Consider the following 19,085-nt stretch of genomic DNA (forward strand, 5'->3'; position numbering starts at 1 on the left):
TCCAAATTCCTTTGTAATACTGATCTGTCATAATTTGCCGCTCTCATCAGTTTTTAATCATTACAGTATAAAACTTTCAATGAGTAGACTTGTGATTCTGTTGCTATCTACTAAAACCAAAGTGGTAGAATAAATATTTTGGCGTTTTTAATTGAATTCTTTAAAATTAAATTTTAGTGAATTTTCTTTTTGATGACATTTGTTAAAATTTTTAAATACTTACACCCTATATTTACTATTAATCTATTAACGTTTAAATTAAAAATATCAAGGAAGGCCTCAAAATGTAGCGATGACATTTTCTGTATGGCGTATTCTGTTTGGCATATTCTGTTAAAAAAAATAATTAAAAATTCCTGGATTGAATAATGTCTGAAAGTACATACAGATTGTCTTGTGACTTGCTTTGAAGTCTTCAGAACTGTATATATCTTTTTCAAGAGTGATTGGGGTATAGTTATGCCACTCAATTTGAAATAGTTCTTTGTTAAAGAGAAGCTATACAGTTGTTTTCATACCACCAGCACCATTATATGCATAGCTAACCCCAGCAGCAATTTTGCTAGGATATAACCATGGAGAGGTCTCTTTATGGTATAGACATGCTGTATAAAGCACATTGTATAGGTGCAAGATGAACATAAAATAAGAAAGGGAATTTATAACCTAATGAGAGAGCTGACTAGAACACATTTTCTATGATCGCCAGAGGTCTCATTACAAGTCCTTGATTTAACATAGGATGGTGATGTTAGTCACAGTGCTGCTTCTGCTTCAGCCTACATAATTAGTGATGTAAAAGTGATACCTAAAAGATCTGTGCAATGCCTGGAAGATCTTTTTCTACAGAAAGATAGGTGACTTGTAAAGAACTAAGCAAATGTGAATATAATGGATTTTTGTGTGCTTTAAAATCATAGAATCGTAGAAAATTAGAGTTGGAAAGGACTTCAGGAGGTCACCTAGTCCAAGCCCATGCTCAAAGCAGGGCCATCACCAACTAGATCTCATACCAGCCAAGACTTTATCTATCCAGCTCTTAAAATAAAAACCTCCAAGGATGGAGCTTCCACCACCTGTCTGGGTAACCTCTTCCAGTGTTTTACTACCCTCCGAGTGAGAGAGTTTTTTCCTAATATCTTACCTTGCTGCAACTTGAGACCATTACTCCTTGTTCTGTCGTCTCCCTCCCCTGATGAGTTTCATAGTTTCTAGGGTCAGAAGGGACCTGAGCATATCATCTAGTCCGACCCCCTGCCATGGCAGGAAAGAATACTGGGGTCAAACGACCCTAGCAAGGTGTGCATCCAACCTCCTCTTAAACACCCCCAGGGTAGAAGCCTGCACCACTTCTCTTGGAAGTTGGTTCCAGACCCTAGCCGCCCTGACCGTGAAGTAGCGCCTCCTGATATCTGCCTACCCTCTGCCAGCTTTTGACTGTTATTCCTAGTCACTCCTGGCGGTGCTCGTGGGAACAATGACTCCCCCAATGCCTGCTGGTCCCCCCTGACTAGTTTATAACAGGCCACAAGATCCCCCCCCTCAGCCTTCTCTTTTGGAGGCTGAACAGGTTCAGGTCCCATACCCTCTCCTCATAGGGCCTGCCCTGTTGTCCCCATATCATACGAGTGGCCCTCCTCTGGACCCTCTCCATGCTGTCGACATCCCTCTTGAAGTGTGGCGCCCAGAACTGGACGCAGTACTCCAGCTGTGGCTTGACCAGTGCCGCATAGAGGGGGAGGATCACCTCTTTGGACCTGCTCAAGATGCATCTGTGGATGCATGACAAGGTACGGTTGGCCTTCCACACTGCAAAAAGGGTGCAATAGGCTACAAGCTGACCTTGACAGGTTGCAACGGTGGGCGGATGAGAATAGGATGGGGTTTAACACTGATAAGTGCAAGGTGTTGCACATGGGGAGGAAGAACCGGCACCACACTTACAGGTTGGGGAACTCCCCTCTTGCCAGCACGGAGACGGAAGAGGATCTTGGAGTCGTCATTGACTCCACGATGAACATGGGCCGGCAGTGTGGGGAGGCAGTCAAGAAGGCCAGCCGTACCCTGTCATGCATCCACAGATGCATCTCGAGCAGGTCCAGGGAGGTGATCCTCCCCCTCTATGTGGCACTGGTCAGGCCGCAGCTGGAGTACTGCGTCCAGTTCTGGGCGCCACACTTCAAGAGGGACGTGGACAATATGGAAAGAGTTCAGAGGAGGGCCACTCGTATGATCAGGGGTCAGCAGGGCAGGCCTTATGAGGAGAGGCTACGGGACCTGAACCTGTTTAGCCTCCACAAGAGAAGGTTAAGGGGGGACCTTGTGGCCTGCTACAAACTGGTCAGGGGGGATCAGCAGGTATTGGGGGGGGAGTCCCTGTTCCCCCGTGCGCTGCCAGGAGTGACCAGGAATAACGGTCACAAACTGGCGGAGGGTAAGTTTAGATTAGATATTAGGAGGTGCTACTTCACAGTCAGGGCGGCTAGGGCCTGGAACCAGCTTCCAGGGGAAGTGGTGCAGGCTCCTAGCCTGGGGATTTTTAAAAGGAAGTTAGATGAGCACCTTGCCGGGGTCATCTGACCCCGGTGCTCTTTCCTGCTAAGGCAGGGGGTCGAACTAGATGATCTACCTAGGTCCCTTCTGACTCTAGCTACTATGAAACTATGAAACTATGCCGGCCCATGTTCATCTTGGAGTCAGTGATGACCCCCAGATCCCTTTCTGCCTCCGTGCTGACACGAGGGGAGTTCCCTAACCTGTAGGTATGGTGCCGGTTGTTCCTCCCGGGGTGCATCACCTTACACTTGTCTGTGTTGAAACCCATCCTATTCTCGTCCGTCCTCCCTTGTAACCTGTCTAGGTCTGATTGTAGCCTGTTGCATCCTTCCAGTGTGCCCACGTCCCCCCACATCTTAGTACCATCAACAAATTTGAACAGGGTGCTTTTTACCCCCTCGTCCAAATCACTGATGAAGATGTTGAACAGTGCGGGCCTGAGGACTGAGCCCTGCGGAACCCCAGTGCCCACGTCCTTCCAGGTTGAGAAGGACCCATCCACTACCACCCTCTGGGTACGGCCCTCCAGCCAGTTGGCGACCCATTTGACTGTGTGGGTGTCTACACCACAGCCCCCCAGTTTCTTAATGAGAACGGGGTGAGAGATGGTGTTGAAAGCCTTCTGGAAGTCCAGGAAGATTATATCCACTGCTACCCCTGCATCTAATGATCTGGTGATCTGATCGTAAAAGGCCACCAGGTTGGTCTGACAGGACCTGCCACTGATGAACCCACGTTGGTTGCCCCTAAGCGTGCAGTCCCCTGCTGGCCCCTCCTGGATGTGTGCCAGCATAATTTTCTCAAACAGCTTGCCTAGGATCGAGGTGAGACTAACCAGCCTGTAGTTTCCCGGGTCCTCCTTCCTGCCTTTTTTGAAGATGGGACCACGTTGGCCCTCTTCCAGTCCTCCGGTACCTCACCAGAGCACCACGAGTGCTCATAAAGTTGTGCCAGGGGACTTGCAATGACCTCGGCCAGTTCCTTTAGAACTCTAGGGTGGAGATCATCTGGACTGGCTGACTTGAATACATCCAACCCCTCCAGAAGCTCCCTAACTAAATCCTTGCTAACCTGTGGCCCAGGTGTGCCTCCCCCGGGGCCCGAGGGGGGCCCAGCAGGGAGGTGGCTGTTCTGGTCCCTACTTAGGGAGACGGAGGCAAAGAAATCATTAAACACGTTAGCTTTGCCATCTGGTGTGATGACCAAGTTTCCCATCGCGTCCTGCAAGGGCCCCACATTACCCAGGACCTTCTTTTTACCCCCTATGTATTTAAAAAAGGACTTCTTATTGTCCTTAATCCGGGAAGCTAGTCCCAATTCCATCTCTGCCTTGGCCTTCCTAACTACCCCCCTACATCCCTGAGCAACTACAGAATAGTTCTCCCTGGTGATGACTCCTTCTTTCCATTGGGTGTAAGCCTCCTTTTTAGCAAGGAGACATTCCCGGATGCTTTTGGTAAGCCACGGAGGCTTGTGTGCTCTCCTGCTCCCTTTGATCCTCGTTGGGATTACCTTCCTTTGGGTTTGGAGGATTGTCTCCTTAAGAAGCGACCACTCTTCTTGGACACCTGGCTCCTCTCCCCTCCGGGACCTCAGCGCTTCTCCAACTATCCTCCTTAGCTTGTTGAAATCTGCCCTCCTAAAATCTAGGGCCGCTGCCTTACTGCATGCCTTTGCCACCTTGCGCTGGATGGTGAATTTCAGCAGGCGATGATCACTGTTGCCCAGGTGGTCGAGCACCCGCAGCCCCCTCACCAGGTCATCACCCATGGCCAGCACTAGGTCCAACAAGACATCCCCCTGGTGGGTCTGTACACCTTCTGGGTTAGATGGAGGTCCTGCACTCTGGCCAAGAACCTATGTTAGCGGTCAGACCTGGCTGACTGCTCTTCCCAGCAGATGTCCGGGAAGTTCAGGTCTCCCATGACTACCACATCCTTAGCCTTCACTACCTCTGTGAGCTGACCCAAGAATTCCTGGTCAAGCTCTTCTCCCTGGTTGGGAGGTCTGTAGTAGACTCCCACTGTTAAGTCTCTTTCCCCTCGACTGCCTTGTACTCTAACCCAAAGCACTTCAGAGTGGCCCTCCCCTGACTCCTTGCTAATTGTCGAGGATGTGCATTCCTCCTTAATATAGAGCACCACGTCCCCACCTCTCTTTCCTATCCTGTCCCTCCTGTACAGCCTATAGCCCTTGACATTCACCGCCCAATCATGCATTGTGTCCCACCACGTTTCTGTAATCCCCACCATGTCCGGGCTGGTGTCAGCCAGCAGGAGGGTGAGTTCTTCCTGCTTGTTGCCCATACTACAAGCATTCCATCCTCTTTAGAACCACCCTTCAGTCAGCTGAAAGCTGCTATTAAATCCCCTCAGTCTTCTCTTCTCTAGACTAAATAAGCCCAGTTCCCTCAGCCTCTCCTCAGAAGTCATGTACTGCAGCCCCTTAACCATTTTGATTGACCTCTGCTGTATTTTCTCCAATTTGTCCACATCCTTTCTGTAGTGGGGGGTCCGAAATGGGACACAATACTCCAGATGTGGCCTCACAAGTGCCAATTAGAGGGGAAGAAACACTTCTCTGAATCTGCTGACGATGCTCCTACTAATGCAGCCCAATATGCCATTAACCTTCTTCACAGCAAGGGCACGCTGCTGGCTCATATTCAGCTTCTTGTCCACTGTAAATCCCAGGTCCTTTTCTGCAGAGTTGCTGCCTAGTGTCAGCCCCCAGGCTGTACTGGTGCATGGGATTGTTCCATCCTAAGCGCAGGACTTTGCACTTGTCCTTATCAAACCTCATGAGATTTATTTTGGTTCAGTCCTCCAATTTGTCTAATTCTCTCTGAATCCTAACCCTACCCTCCAGCATATCTACTACTCCCTCCCAGCTTGGCATCATCTGCAAACTTGCTGAGGATGCACTCATGCCATCTTACAGGTCATTATTGGAAATATTGAACAAGACTGGCCCCAGGCCCAATGATACCGGCTGCCAACCAGACATCGAGCCATAGATCACTACCCTCTAAGCCAGGGATTTCCAACCTTTTTGAATGTGGGGCTGGATGATGAACTTTTTATCACACAGTGGATTGACCAAAGGACGCCGCCCCCTTCTCCATTAGGAAGCTGCTGAAGGGCTGGGGGCGGGACAAGGGGTGGGAATGAAAACAGGCAGTGTTTACTTTTGTTTCCCATTGCAGCACCTCAGGCCTCAGAAAATGGCTTGACGGGCCGCATGGTGGACAAGCCTGCTCTAAGCCCAATGCTGCAGCCAGTTTTCTATCTACCTTCCAGTCCATTCATCTAGCCCACACTTTCTTACTTACTTATAAAGTACAAGGAAAATTCATAAAGGACTAATTTAGTATATTGCATTGTAAAAAAGACTAATAGTACAATTCTTTCTAATTTCCTTGATCCATGTTTGTGTAAATCATATTTTAAGGAGCTGCGATCACGTGAGGAAGAACTGACAAGAGCAGCCCTTCAGCAGAAATCTCAGGAAGAATTATTAAAACGTCGTGAGCAGCAGTTAGTGGAACGGGAGGTTGATGTCCTGGAGCGTGAGCTGAAAATTTTGATATTCCAGTTAAATCAAGAGAACCCTAATGTAAAGAAGAGGAAGGGGAAGTTTAAAAGGAGCCGGTTAAAACTTAAGGATGGACATAGAATTAGCTTGCCTTCAGGTTTGATGCCTTTTTTTTTTCTTCCCCTGTTCACAGTGAACTATATAAACTGAGATTCCTTTGCTTTAACATCTAGATATTATATATTAACCCTGAAGATAGATGCCTAATATACCCATGTGTCTGACCTTTATTAGTATAAAATGTATAAAACAACTTTTCTTTTTTTCAAGAGAGCCTTTAACAGATATAACTAGAACTTCCAACTAAATCATATTTTGCAGAACATTCCTCCTTTCAGTTGATCAGTCGAAGATACTCTTCCTATTCAAAAATGTTTCTTAGGAAAAGTGTGCTATATTGGGATCCAAAGGATCATGAGTTCTTATTTGTCTGGTAGTTATTGCTGTTAATGGTATCTGAATTTCACTCACCTTTTTCTGCCCACTGCTTTGTTTACCCTACCCTTGATAAGATCATGTACTTGAACTACCAGCTCTGGATCTCTTAACAGACTGAGAGGTGGCATAATATTGCTTCCTACAGAATTGGGAATAAATCCCATGCTTCTAATATGGGAGACACCAGACTTGCATTGTCCCAGAACAATAGGCACCTTCCAAAGCCAGAAATAGAACTCATGATTTATAGTCTCCAGTATTTTACTTTTGTTAGGCAAATTAGTAACCTACTAACAAGGTGTACATCAAGTTTCCCTCTCCTGGTTGGTGCACAGACAACTAAATGTGTAGCACAAATGACTGTATGTCCAGGGCTGAAAGTCCAGGATTTAAATGCACCTAATGACTTGCATAATGAACATCGTGTTTTCACCTCATATAATATTGGGGAAGTATCTTTTAAAGATGTAACATTTAATTTAATTAAATGCCCTTTAAAGCAGGCAGAATAGTTCCATAAAATCTGATTTCCCACATAAGCAAGTTCTGAGGTATTGGGGGAAACTGAAAGTGATTCAGTAGTGTAAAACAAAACTATTTGTATTGAAATCTGCAGAAGTGGTAGTAACCTTTCTCAAAGTGAGGACAAAAATGTGTAATCTGTCTTCTCAGAATGATGTGTCAGTTGACTGGTTTCGATTTAAGTGTTGCAAATATGCAGTTGGTATACAGATTTGCAGAACTTGAACACAAATGGAGGCTAAAACATCTGTGATGGAATAATTTTATTAATCTACCTCCTTATTGTCCAAACGTGACCTTTGTCAGTTAGACTTTTTAATCACGTTGACCAGAAGAAAAAGATCAGAGCAAAGCTGATGATACCCATGTCAGTACACCCAGTGGGTTACAGAGGATATGCTGTTTTCACTTTCTGACGTGCAATATAACCTGAACATCATAGTATCTAAACCCTAGGGACATACAACCATGCTTTTTCCCCAAGTAGTTTTGCTACAAGAGTCAGTTTTTTCACTTACATTTCATTAAAGGTGTTGCTAGATAATCATAGGAAGTCAAAACTTAGAGAATCAGGTGAAAGATTTTACTAACATTGGTAACATCCTTTTACTGTCAGTGCAATAAGAGATTTTTATTACCATTTAATATTCTCATAGCTTTTTGGGACAGAAATAAAAGACAAATGGAACAATGCAAGGATGGTTTAGAGTGCTACTCAGCATTCTTCAAATGCAAGTTTTCCTGTCCTGAAGAAACGTACTTTGTCATAACACAGCCCAGTGGCTTACTATGTTAATCCCAATGTCTTCAAAAACTAGGTTTACATCTTGCCTTACTGACAACTAGTCTTTTGTGCTTACTATGTGGTTCCCATATTTTGAGGAAGGTAGTAATAATATATTGGTACTTTTAATCAAGTATGCCATTTAACTCCTGATCTTCCAAAGTCTTTAAAATGTGTGCACTCCTGTGACAGCAGTATGGTTATACTCCAACCTGAGTGTTTCCACTGTGTACCTTATTACAGATCTAGTCTTCAAATAGTATGTTTAACCCCCTTCCCCCCAATTCAGGTTATGGATCTTACTTACTGCACTTTTACAGTGTTTGTTTTATGCACCTAACAGGTCATTTTTACTATGTTGGAAGTCTTGAAAGGTGAATGTTTGCATATGTATTTTTACATACATGCATAAAATCTTATCTTAATTTTGTTAACTGTAAAACAAAGCTAAATGGATAAATTTTGCTATGTAAAGTGTTGCAGTACTTAAATATTAATGGTAGGTTTATTTTAACATGTTGTCAGACATATTCCTTGCAGTTAGTTCACTGTCTGTATTTTTTTTTAATGAAAATTTGTTCTGGCAGGTGTACACTTCTTTCATCAGTTTTTTTGGTATATGTGAATTAAGTATGCTTAAACATGCCAACCCCTCCCCCCCAGCCCTAGAGATTACAAACCCTTGGCTATTCTGTAACAGGAAAAGTATATTTCAAAGCTGTACAACTTCCCCATAATGCTTTGCCAACTTATAAAGGCACTCTGAAATCAAACAAGTTCTTACCATATCCTGTTTATCTTCAGTATTCCTGCTGAGCTCCAGGAAAGATGCACATTTTTTTGATGTCAGTGTTTATCAATTCAGCCCTCCTTGGGCTACCAGACTGCTTTCACAGTAGTACTTGGCCCATCAAGTGGTAACAGTAAAGCTGTGGTACCCCTACAATTGTGACTGAAGATTCAGACCAATAGCACTAGTAATGTACTCAATTTGGCTGTGTTACCGTAGAAAGAAACTAACAACTTTCTTTCTGACTAAATTACAGCAGTGCAATCTTTTAGAAAGCCAAAACTTTATTTAGAAGCTGTAATTTGTGTGTTGCTTATTTTATAACAGATTTCCAGCACAAAATAACAGTTCAAGCATCCCCTAATCTGGATAAGCGAAGAAGTTTAAACAGTAACAACTCTAGTCCACCAAGCAGCCCTACAATAATGCCTCGTCTTCGAGCTATACAATGTAAGTTTTCATCACTATTTTATTTAATTTCTTTAAACAATGTGAATGTTTGTTTGTAGTGCATTGAAATACTGGTAGCTGTAGCTTAGAGGTGGACTTGAACATTGATGTGATAGAATTACATGTTCCATGACAATTTACTGTGGATAAAGAAAGAATTGTCCTGGATTATTGACTGTTTTTAGGGATTATTTCAGGTTAACTGGCTGAAAAGAATGCAGTAAATTGTAATGCATCTCTTAGTTAAAATATTGCTTTAGGAAATTGTTCTTAAATTGGCTTTGGAAGCACTGAAAGATTTTTTTTTTTTTTTTTTTTTAAAAAAAGGTAATAACAATTAGTAGATCTAATTTTCCCAGGTCCTGAGCATTCAGTTATTGCACTCCTCATTAAGAACGAAGGGAGTCTGATACAGCCTGTCCCAATGAAGCTCAAATTTTGCTTGAAAAAAGCTTCAGTGGAAAATTCAGGGGTGATATCCTTTTCAGAATGTTAACTAGTATAGTTGTAATGCCCCCTGCTCTCTTCTCCTCCCTCCCCCCACCTTTTTTACAGTCCTAAGAGAAATTAGCTGGTATTCACCTTCATTTAAAACTAACTTTTCATGCTAGCATGCTATTTTTGATTACTATTAGATCTTACCTGTGACACTCATCACCATAGAAACCAAACAAAGAAGCCATTGATTAGCTTAGTTCTAGAATTTTTAATGTTTTGGAGAGGTAGAAAATAATTGACATTTATATTTTGGAAGAGGCTTCATCTGTGTAGGCTTCTTCCTGTGAAGCATTCCGTTTCAGGACCTAATTCTCCAAGTAGGATTTTCTTTTATAGGGCCATCAGGTATGCAAAGGTGGATTTCAAATGAAGAACTTGCTTTCTTTGAGTTTGGATTGCTAAGGTTTGTCAAAAAGCCCTGCTAGATCTTTCAAGGCTATTTGGCTCAGACAGCTTAATTTCCACATCCCTTGTGCCTGTGTAAAAATAAATACCCCCCTTCAGTGCTGTTTTTATCTTGATTAACTTCAAAATGTCTTTTGGTTAAAATTTATTCAAGTATGAGCACTTTGAACAAGAATATTTAATACTTGGTTGCTTGATTAACCCTCTGTCTTAATATCCTCTGGCTTCCAAATCTAAATAGCTTTCTAAAATGAAAGAATCCAAGCTCCTCCTCATTTAAAAACAAAACAAAAAAAACTAGTCAGAAAAAATGAACTCCATTTTTGAATGCTAATGCTAACTCTTTAGAAATCTGAAAACTCAGTTGTAATATCATAGCTTACTGAAGATAAATCATCAGCTATGATATGTAGAGTAGGTTAATTTCTTTAAAAGGGAATGGGGAGAAGGGTCGCAGCAAGAGAGCTCGAACTCGTGAAGTCTAAACAGTCTATACATGAAGCTGACTTTTAACAAGTTTTTGAGTTTGATATTGTTATGTCTGTACAATAACTTTGGTTGTGAGTAGATTTACCTCTCCAGTTATCAGCCTAGACCTGGCTTGATGCAGGAATCCGTTTAGTTGAATCATATCCACAAATCAAGGCCAATCCTTGAATGAGCAGTGCACCCTCACATTTTGCTGTAAATGCTAAGCTCTTATTAAGAGGTGCTTGGAAGCTTTCTAGATCTGGATTTCTGTTCCAAGATCTAAAATGAAGAAAGAGTCAGTCCTTCCTTTGATTTATAAATTAAAGTAACTAAGATTTCTACTGCATTCTTTTAATTTTTCCTTAGTGCTTTCCAAAACAGACACAAATGCAACTAATGGCCGAAGAAACAGTGTGTATGTGTACCAGCAAGATGTAGATATCACAAGTGAATATGAGCTTCCCAGTGGGGTTATGAAAAAAGGCAAGATTCAATTCAGTTGTAAAGGGGTTGGTTGTATTAATTTTATAGCTGAATTCAAGTGATAGACTGAGCACGTATGCAGAAAATCTCTTCAGTGTTTGTTTATTGAAAAACAAAACCACATTTAATCAGATGGATATCTTGAGTGTGACACTGAGTTAATTTGATATGTTCATAAAGATATATGATCACAAATGCCCATGAACAAATGTATTAACCAAGTGCTCAATCTACCTCACTTACCACATTACTTTTCAATGTCAGATTTTGAGTCATAAGCATGAAAAAGAATCCTTCCTACTTTTTTGTTAATTTTGCACCTTCCTTTCCCGTTTACAAATTATTCCTTGCTTGCTTATCTTTTGAATTGTTGCAGTATATGTATGGGCTTTTCTATGGAAAAAATGCATCTCAATCTTTCAATTGCACCTTTATTTGCTGTGGGGTAAATGTTGTTAGAGTGGAGAAGTCTGTTCTGCCAAAATCTAAATATCTCTCTGATTTTGCAAGGACCATTAATGATTGCTAATCTACTTCTCCATCTCTAGTAACCTCAGATGACAGCAATAAAACTTGGGGAAGAAGCGCAGCTTTTCACCAAGAGGAATTTGAAGATGTGAAGAGAAATTTTAAAAAGAAAGGTTGTACATGGGGGCCAAGCTCTGTTCAAACAAAAGAGTGTGCAGATTGTAAGGAGAGGTATGACTACTATGTTGAAAACTGGTTTTTTGTGACTAGATTAAGTATGAGAGGAAGGGTGCTGTGATACCGGAAGGCTTGGCTGTGTCTATTCCAGTCATGCAGTTAGTTAGTCCAATAAAATATATCATCCACATGAATTCTTGTCTCTTGCACAGATCAAATATCCAAGTTGAGAAGGCAGTTTTCTGCAGCCATTAGCTAGCCAGTTGTAGCTAGGACTTCTCAAACTCTTCTTGTTTATTCATCTGAGAACTATTAGCTGTCCTCACAGGTGGCATCCTCTCATGAACTTGGTCTTCTCTGAGACCTTCCATCCCTACTCCTTTTGAGTATTTTCCTGAGATTCTGAATTTAACGAGGGAAGCAAAAGAAAGTCAGCATTCCTGTCTCTTATACCATTGGGTGTTACAAGTTGAAAGCACGGAGGGCTCAAGCTTGGCCCCAGTGGACACTGTTAGTTAAAAGACGATTATTTTGCCTGTGTGAAGCATGAATACATACCATAAATGAGATTCATACCAAGGAAAACTTTTAAAAGAATCCTAAAATTACCTGGATAATTGTGTACTGCATTCAGGAAAATTTATTCTGACCTCAGAAAGCTCTCTGAGTTTTCTGAAATGTAATATTATTTCCCCCATGTCATTCTTAACATACATAAGTATAATGGTAGTTCATGCTAAAACAGTCTATCGTGGAGAAGAAAAGACTCAAATTTATGTTGTATATTACTAGCTTCAGCCATGAATTCTACATTATTCATGTGCTGCAGAAATTTTTTTTCCTGATTTTGAAAAGCAGTGTGCTTTTAAATAATTTCATTTGAGACCAGTAAAACCTCAGAGATTTTACTGATAATATTTCTACTTGTTACTTTTAGACCCGTTTTACTTTTTTTCTGGGAAAGTAAATTATTATCCAATTTTTAAATCTTTATCAGTTAAAATGGACATTTATGATTTGAAAGCATATCTCAGTATACAATCGTAACTGCTAAATGCAGCTTCCCTTTTGTACGCTTCTTGACTTGTTTTTGCATAGGTCTCCTGTAAAGATGTTATAATGCATTTTATAACCCCATATCAACCCACTTAATCTGTTTTAAGATCCTTTAAATTATGAAGGTTTTAATGTTGCATGCAGTGTACAGTAAATGTCTAATTTGCAAAACATTTATTCATTTTAGCCTGTGGTAGTTCCTAATAAACGTTTTATATAAATATGCTGGTCTGGACTGTGTCAAAAAGAATCATTCTTATTTTAGAATAAGACCTCTCTCTGACGGCAGCAATCCTTGGTCAACAATTTTAATGAAAAATCAGAAAGGAGTTCCATTAGCTTCACTATTTGCAGATGAAGGTAGGTGTTTATTTGTGTTAAGGTAGAAGTTGCCCTAATTATTTTAGCGCTCCACTTCTGAAAAGATTTATGCATACTCTTTACCTGAAGCAAAAATAGAACTTAAACTGCTTTGGTATATACATTTAAACACTGTGCTGACATCTCAGTTTTGTGAAGACTAGAGTTTTTTTTAAGTAATCTTTGTCTGGTTCATTTACATTTTCTTTGTATTTTTTTTAATTATTTTCTCGATACTTAAGACTAAAACAAATTTTATTGTAAATTTGCTAATTTTCTTTAAAGAATGTACATTTGAGGACCTACATGCTGCCATGTAGGCCAAGGCTCTTTGTATTATTAAAATAGAGTAACTCTTCTGAAAAAGAGCTAAATCAGTTAAGCAGTACTTCAGGGTTGGTAGGGGCAGAGGAATCTACCTGCAAAACAATATAATAGCTATTAAATAATATCTAAAAGACCAGAAATATAGAGTTAGGATTAAAATATTAATGAGAACAATTGCTGCTTGGTCATCATCCCCAGCACCTGGAAAGAATCTTCTTCAGGCAGTGTTGATGGTATTTCTCCAATGGCTTGAGGTATCTCCTGTACACTGTCCACGTCTCAGCTCCATACAGGGTTTGCTTCTTTGAGCCTGTAAAATACATAAATGAGGCAGACTGCACTCACAGCAAAAATAACAAATATAAAAAATCTCGAGGTACATATAGGGAGCAAGGTAGAGGAAATTGCATTTTATTTTGAGTACTAAAGTATTAATACTTCGTTATAGGTGTTTGTACAGATCAGAGACTTTTCCCTGAAGATTTGGACTGTAAAAGACCAAAGCCAATTAAGTTGCCGAATCAGGCATATATTAATCTACCTCTTTGGAAGGATGATCAGGGAGAGAGTGCTGTAGATCATGAAAGCTTTGAAGAAGGAACCTCTACTAGTTCTGCAAATAGTACTCCACAAATGACTCCTACAAACAGTCTTAATAGAACATCACAGAAAAAAAAAACTGACTCTGTGTTGTATGGATGTGCGGTTCTCCTTGCATCTGTAGCTTTGGGCTTGGACATTAGAGAGCTGAACAGATCGCAGGTTCCAGATGAACTCATGCTCAAAGAGGAAAAGAAGAAACGGGATGGAATATTTCAGCGTGCTTCAAAGTTTCGCAGGAGTGCAAGTCCTATACGATTGCAGTCCAAAAAGGAGGAAACAAATATTCCATCCCTAAATCCTTCTGCAAATACTGTGAACCTTCTCTCTGTCTCTTCCATTTCCACAAAATGCTTGCTTCAGTCTGACAGTGAAGATGCTTTTGTAAGCATTATGCCCAGTGATTGTAACCCAACCATTCCCACTGCTGGCTTTTCATCTGAAATTCCTGCAAGTAAGAAGGAACAAAGGGTAAAGCTGGTTCTTGACACTGATACTGCAATGTTAAAGAATCCATCTCCTATTCATCCTCTTAAGCAATCTGAAAATGTGCCAAATGTTTCTTCCTCAAAACTGAGGGTGTTGGGTCACCGACGAACTTTGTCAGAAGGAAATGCTTGCCAGACTACAAGTAAGTAATACAAAATATCAAAAAAGGAGTTTTTACTGTAGAAATGAAAATCCTATGGAACTGCAGTTCATCAGTTTCTGAAAGTTACTGATAAATAATAACAAGTTGTTAAAGGAGAGGTGGTCAGTTGGGGCACTTGTATATGTGCCCCAACTGGGGTGGGTTGGGGGAAGGAGAGCTGCTCTAATTAAATCACTGTTGTGCCTTGTGTATCAGCATCCCTGCACTTAAAAATGGCAGTGGGGGTGCTTGAACTAAAGTTACTTTGACCTTTAGATAAAGCACCTCCACCACCATTTTTAAGCATGGAGACAGTGATACACAAGGCACAGGTGGCAGCAATTGCCACGCTCCAGCAGACTCGATTAATTTAGTCTGCTCCAATGCACTGGAATTCCAGCACATCGGAGCAGACTTTGCGCTTGTGTATGAGTGCCCTTGAAGTCCAGTAAAAATGTTGCTAATAAACAGCAATACAGGTTCACTTAATGTTTCAGGCTGCTTCGATGGAAGTCTTCTGGAACCTGCTGTGAACAGCATGCATTAGAACAGTATTGCCAATGAAATCATCAAAACTGGTCCTGTATTAAGGAGTCTCTTCATACTTTGGGTCTTGAAACAAAACTACCAAGCATAGTAGCTGGCATTGCTGTTTCTGCAAATGTTGTAGTATTTGGGCTTCAGGTGGCAGAAAGAAATCCTAAACATAGTTTTAAAATAGCTTGACAATTGGTCAGTTGAGGCTGGTTGGTGCCCTATGACTACTATTCATTTATTGAGTTATAGAAAAACAGATTTGAGCAATCTTGAAGTCCACAAAATAGGCTGTTGCATAGGAAAATTCATGCCTTTGAATTAGTTAGGACAGGGTGGCACTTTAGTGACTGCTTTCTGGGAGTCCAGTCACATGCTGGATGTTTAACAGTTAAACCAGGGCTGTCCAACTAGTGGCCTGTAGACTGCATGTGGCTTGCAAAGGGTTTGGTTACACCCTTCAACTCTCACCTGGCTCTAACAGCAGTCAGAGTCTCCAGGCCCTCCCCTCCTTTCTCCAGCTGCTGGTTACTGCCTCTAGCCCAGGGGATTGGGCAGTACAACACAGCTGAGGGTGAGTCTGGACTGTGGGGCAGTAAGAGGGAGCAGGTGATGGAATCTGGGCCACTGGCAGGGGGAGATGAAATTGGGACTGCACTTGGGGTGGTGGGGGAGAGTGCAATGGGGCATGTGGCCCTTTGGAACTTAACAGTTTATAGTTTCTAGGGTCGGAAGGGACCTAGGTGAGCAGATCATCAAGTCCAATCCCCTGCCATGGCAAGAAAGAGTACTGGGGTCAAACGACCCCAGAAAGGTGTTCTTCTAGCCTCCTCTTAAAGACCCCCAGGGTAGGAGCCTGCACCACTTCTCTGGGAAGTTGATTCCAGATCCTAGCCACCCTGACCATGAAGTAGCGCCTCCTGATATCTAACCTAAATCTACCCTCTGCCAGCTTGTGACTGTTATTCCTGGTCACTCCTGGTAGTGCTTGGGGGGAACAGGGACTTCCCCAGTGCCTGCTGGTCCCCTCTGATTTTTAGTTCAGGACTGCCCAACTTCTAAGACAAATAGAAGCTTAAATCTTATCCTCAAATCTACTAGTAGCAGAGAGAAATGGGTAGTTATTTATGATACTAGAATTATTTTGTTCTGGGTAACATACCCAGAGCTCTTGTTATGAATAGTATTGCTCCACAGTGCAATGCAGTATTCTTCAGACGCATAATTTATTTTTGAATTCCTCAAACTGTTCTTTTTCTCTGAATGTGCGTGTGGGAGGACCACTTAAAGGGGCTTGAATGGGCTGTGGAGCAGCTGACAGATGCAGTTAGGCCCAATTAGGTGGTTACATGACTGCGAGGGGAGCTCCTCCATTGGATGAGGGCTGGGCAGCCAGGGTATAAGATCTGGCCCTAGGAGCTGAGGCAGGGGCCAGTGGAGCAGCATAGCCCAACCTGAGTACAGCACCTCCTGAAACACCTGGAGGTCAGAGTAGGAACTATTGGGATGGAAGAGGTTTCTTCTGGTCATGGGTAAGACCTGAAACTGCACCCTGCTGGGGTTGGATGCTGTGATGGGGTAGACTCCAGGAAATGCCACACCTGTGCCTCCCCAGTAAAACACAAAGATAGGGCGCTATGGAGCCTCAGCCCCCGATTGCCTTGTGGGTATCCCATGGAAGAGAAAGGTTAGGGGAGCATACCCTGGCAGAAAAGCATAGGGCACAGGCCCATAGAACAAGGCCTGAGGCAGAGGTCAAGGTCCACTGAATGGGGCCTGATGCCAAAGGGGTGTAAGGCCCAGGAGCCTAGTGAGGGGCAGTGTAGTGGCCCAGAGGGACTAGAGGCTGAGTTTGGCCTGTTGTGGGACAGAAAGCTGGAGACCATGTAGAGTAGGGCCTGTGGGTGGGCTGAAAGACTGAAGTACTGTATTTTCACGCATATAGCCTGTGGGCTATACACATTTTTACAAACTTGATGGATGCAGGCTATACAAGAGTGTAGGCTATGCAGTCTTTAGAACAGCATAGCCCATCCCCGCCCGTCCCCTGGCAGGATTGGCTTGAGCGCAGCTGGTGGTGGGGAGCAGGGCTGCCTCTTTTTTCCGCCCCCCATCCCCCCCTCCACTCACAAGTCCTCATCCCTCCCCTCCCCTGCACCACTTTTAGCTGGCTCCAGCTGCGGCGGCCGTGCCCAACAGAGCCCGCACTTGTGGCCATGTCTCGGGGGCGGGGAGGCTGGAGGCAGGCAGTGAGAGTCTACAGCGAGCCTTGCAGGTAGGCTGGCTGAAATGTCTGAGTGATGAAGCCCAAAGAGTAGACCCCGGGATGGAACCCAAAGGGATGTGCAGAGTAGGACAGAATGGGTGAGGCCCAGTGAGGGGCAGTGTGATTGAGGCTTGGCAAAGGGCAGAGTTTGGCCAAGCAACAGGCCAGAGTTGCCAGCAGTTTGGGTGCCATCTGCAAGGCATGAGATGGTAAATAGGTGGTCGGAGCTGTGTGTTTTGCCCTTGGCATCAGGGCTTATAATGGGCAGCTTCCTGCATTTTCATCTATTTTGTGACCTCAAGGCGTGGCAAACAAGTGAGGGCAGACTGCCCTTGACAGGTGGGCAGGCCAATGTTGAGCTTGGCTGGGGACAGCCCCCTGTCACTGTGTGTTTATGCCTTGCTTAAACAAAATGATTTGAAAAGATAATCAAATTTTGCCCACTTTGTTCCAGTAATGGCATGCATCCAGTTACTGGGATGACAGCCTACTTCTCTTCCTCAGTCAGTAACTCTGCGTTTCCAGCACGAGAATAATATTGACTCAAAGGAATTATTTCTGTATGAGGTTTGACTATCTGAGCCAGATTGTATCTGATGGTGCTGAATATTTATGGGACATCATTAATTCCTACTAAGTTTTTATAAATTTTAATGGAGATAAAGTTCAACCATTAACACTTGCTTTCTTTGCTTGTCCTCTTTACAAATTTGAGGAAAGATAAAGTTACAAGTGATCATCTAACATTGTCTTGTCTTCCCTTTGATCTAGCTAATGGAATACCTTCAGCTAATGGAGTCTCCAAGTTGTCTACTCTCCCAGTTTTTGGAATCCTTCCTTCTCCATCTCCACAAAGAAGTATACCAAGTGATATGTCACCACAAAAACAAACAAACATCAATATTATATCTAGACCTCGACCTTCTTCTCTGAGAAGCAAAATAGATTCTTGGCAGTTGCTTCCACAGATTATAAAACCAAACTCTGCAGAGGCAGATTATTTAGAGGGTGATTTAGGCCCGCATGTTAACTTTTTACCAGATTCTGAGAAGAGAACTAAAGGCCATATGCCCTCCTTACTTGATGTTGATGTGGAAGGTCAGAACAGAGACTGCACAGTGCCTTTATGCAGGATGAAGAGCAAGACTAGTCGGCCATCTATATATGAACTGGAGAGAGAATTTCTATCTTGAGTGCTTTGCGGTTTAAAGTATTGTGGGTTTTTTTGTTTTTCTTTTTTTTAAGGAGAACAAAAATTAAAAGTTCTTGTCCATCTGATGTTTCATGCTGCTGTTTTCTGAAGCAATGCGGCCATTAGTACCAGAAGTTTTGTAATGAGGAGCAATTTCTAAAGTATGTAATAAGGTGCCTATTTTGCAGTTTTCTTAAAATGCCAGCTAATAATTTCAAAAGCACAGTGTTGTAAAACTATTCTGGATGCATATCTAAACACACATTGACTATCTAAATTAATTGTATTCCTTTCCCTCAAAAATATCAGGCACACTTTCTCTGCTGAAGTCTAACATGTGCATTAAAGAACTCATTAGCATGCAGAGGAATTCTTTCCAATTTCAAAAAGAGTACTCCTGCAAGCAGAGGATATGCATGCAAAAATCTCCTTGCATACTATAGAGTTTTTTGATGCCAGTCTAGTAGCAAATTACATTTTGGC

At 42.5% G+C, this 19,085-nt stretch overlaps 1 protein-coding gene across 2 annotated transcripts in view; it reads left to right on the plus strand.

Annotated features, from left to right (window-relative positions):
- The window catches only part of MAP3K21 (mitogen-activated protein kinase kinase kinase 21), a 54,868-nt gene extending 36,180 nt beyond the window's left edge, over positions 1 to 18,688 (plus strand). Inside the window, exons 5-11 of one of the 2 annotated variants that reach the window (XM_090044241.1) lie at positions 6,007 to 6,247; positions 9,012 to 9,134; positions 10,875 to 10,991; positions 11,540 to 11,690; positions 12,958 to 13,052; positions 13,828 to 14,610; positions 18,182 to 18,688. In XM_090044241.1, the coding sequence (XP_089900367.1) occupies positions 6,007 to 6,247; positions 9,012 to 9,134; positions 10,875 to 10,991; positions 11,540 to 11,690; positions 12,958 to 13,052; positions 13,828 to 14,610; positions 18,182 to 18,603 (1,932 nt within the window). In that variant the 3' untranslated portion in view covers positions 18,604 to 18,688. The remainder of the gene's footprint in view (positions 1 to 6,006; positions 6,248 to 9,011; positions 9,135 to 10,874; positions 10,992 to 11,539; positions 11,691 to 12,957; positions 13,053 to 13,827; positions 14,611 to 18,181) is intronic. The other variant, XM_090044250.1, reaches the window with a different exon arrangement.
- Positions 18,689 to 19,085: the final 397 nt, after the last annotated feature.

Source organism: Crocodylus siamensis, chromosome 1 (assembly GCF_052110815.1).
Source record: "Crocodylus siamensis isolate JL-2025a chromosome 1, ASM5211081v1, whole genome shotgun sequence".
In the NCBI taxonomy this organism is placed as follows: Eukaryota; Metazoa; Chordata; order Crocodylia; family Crocodylidae; genus Crocodylus; species Crocodylus siamensis.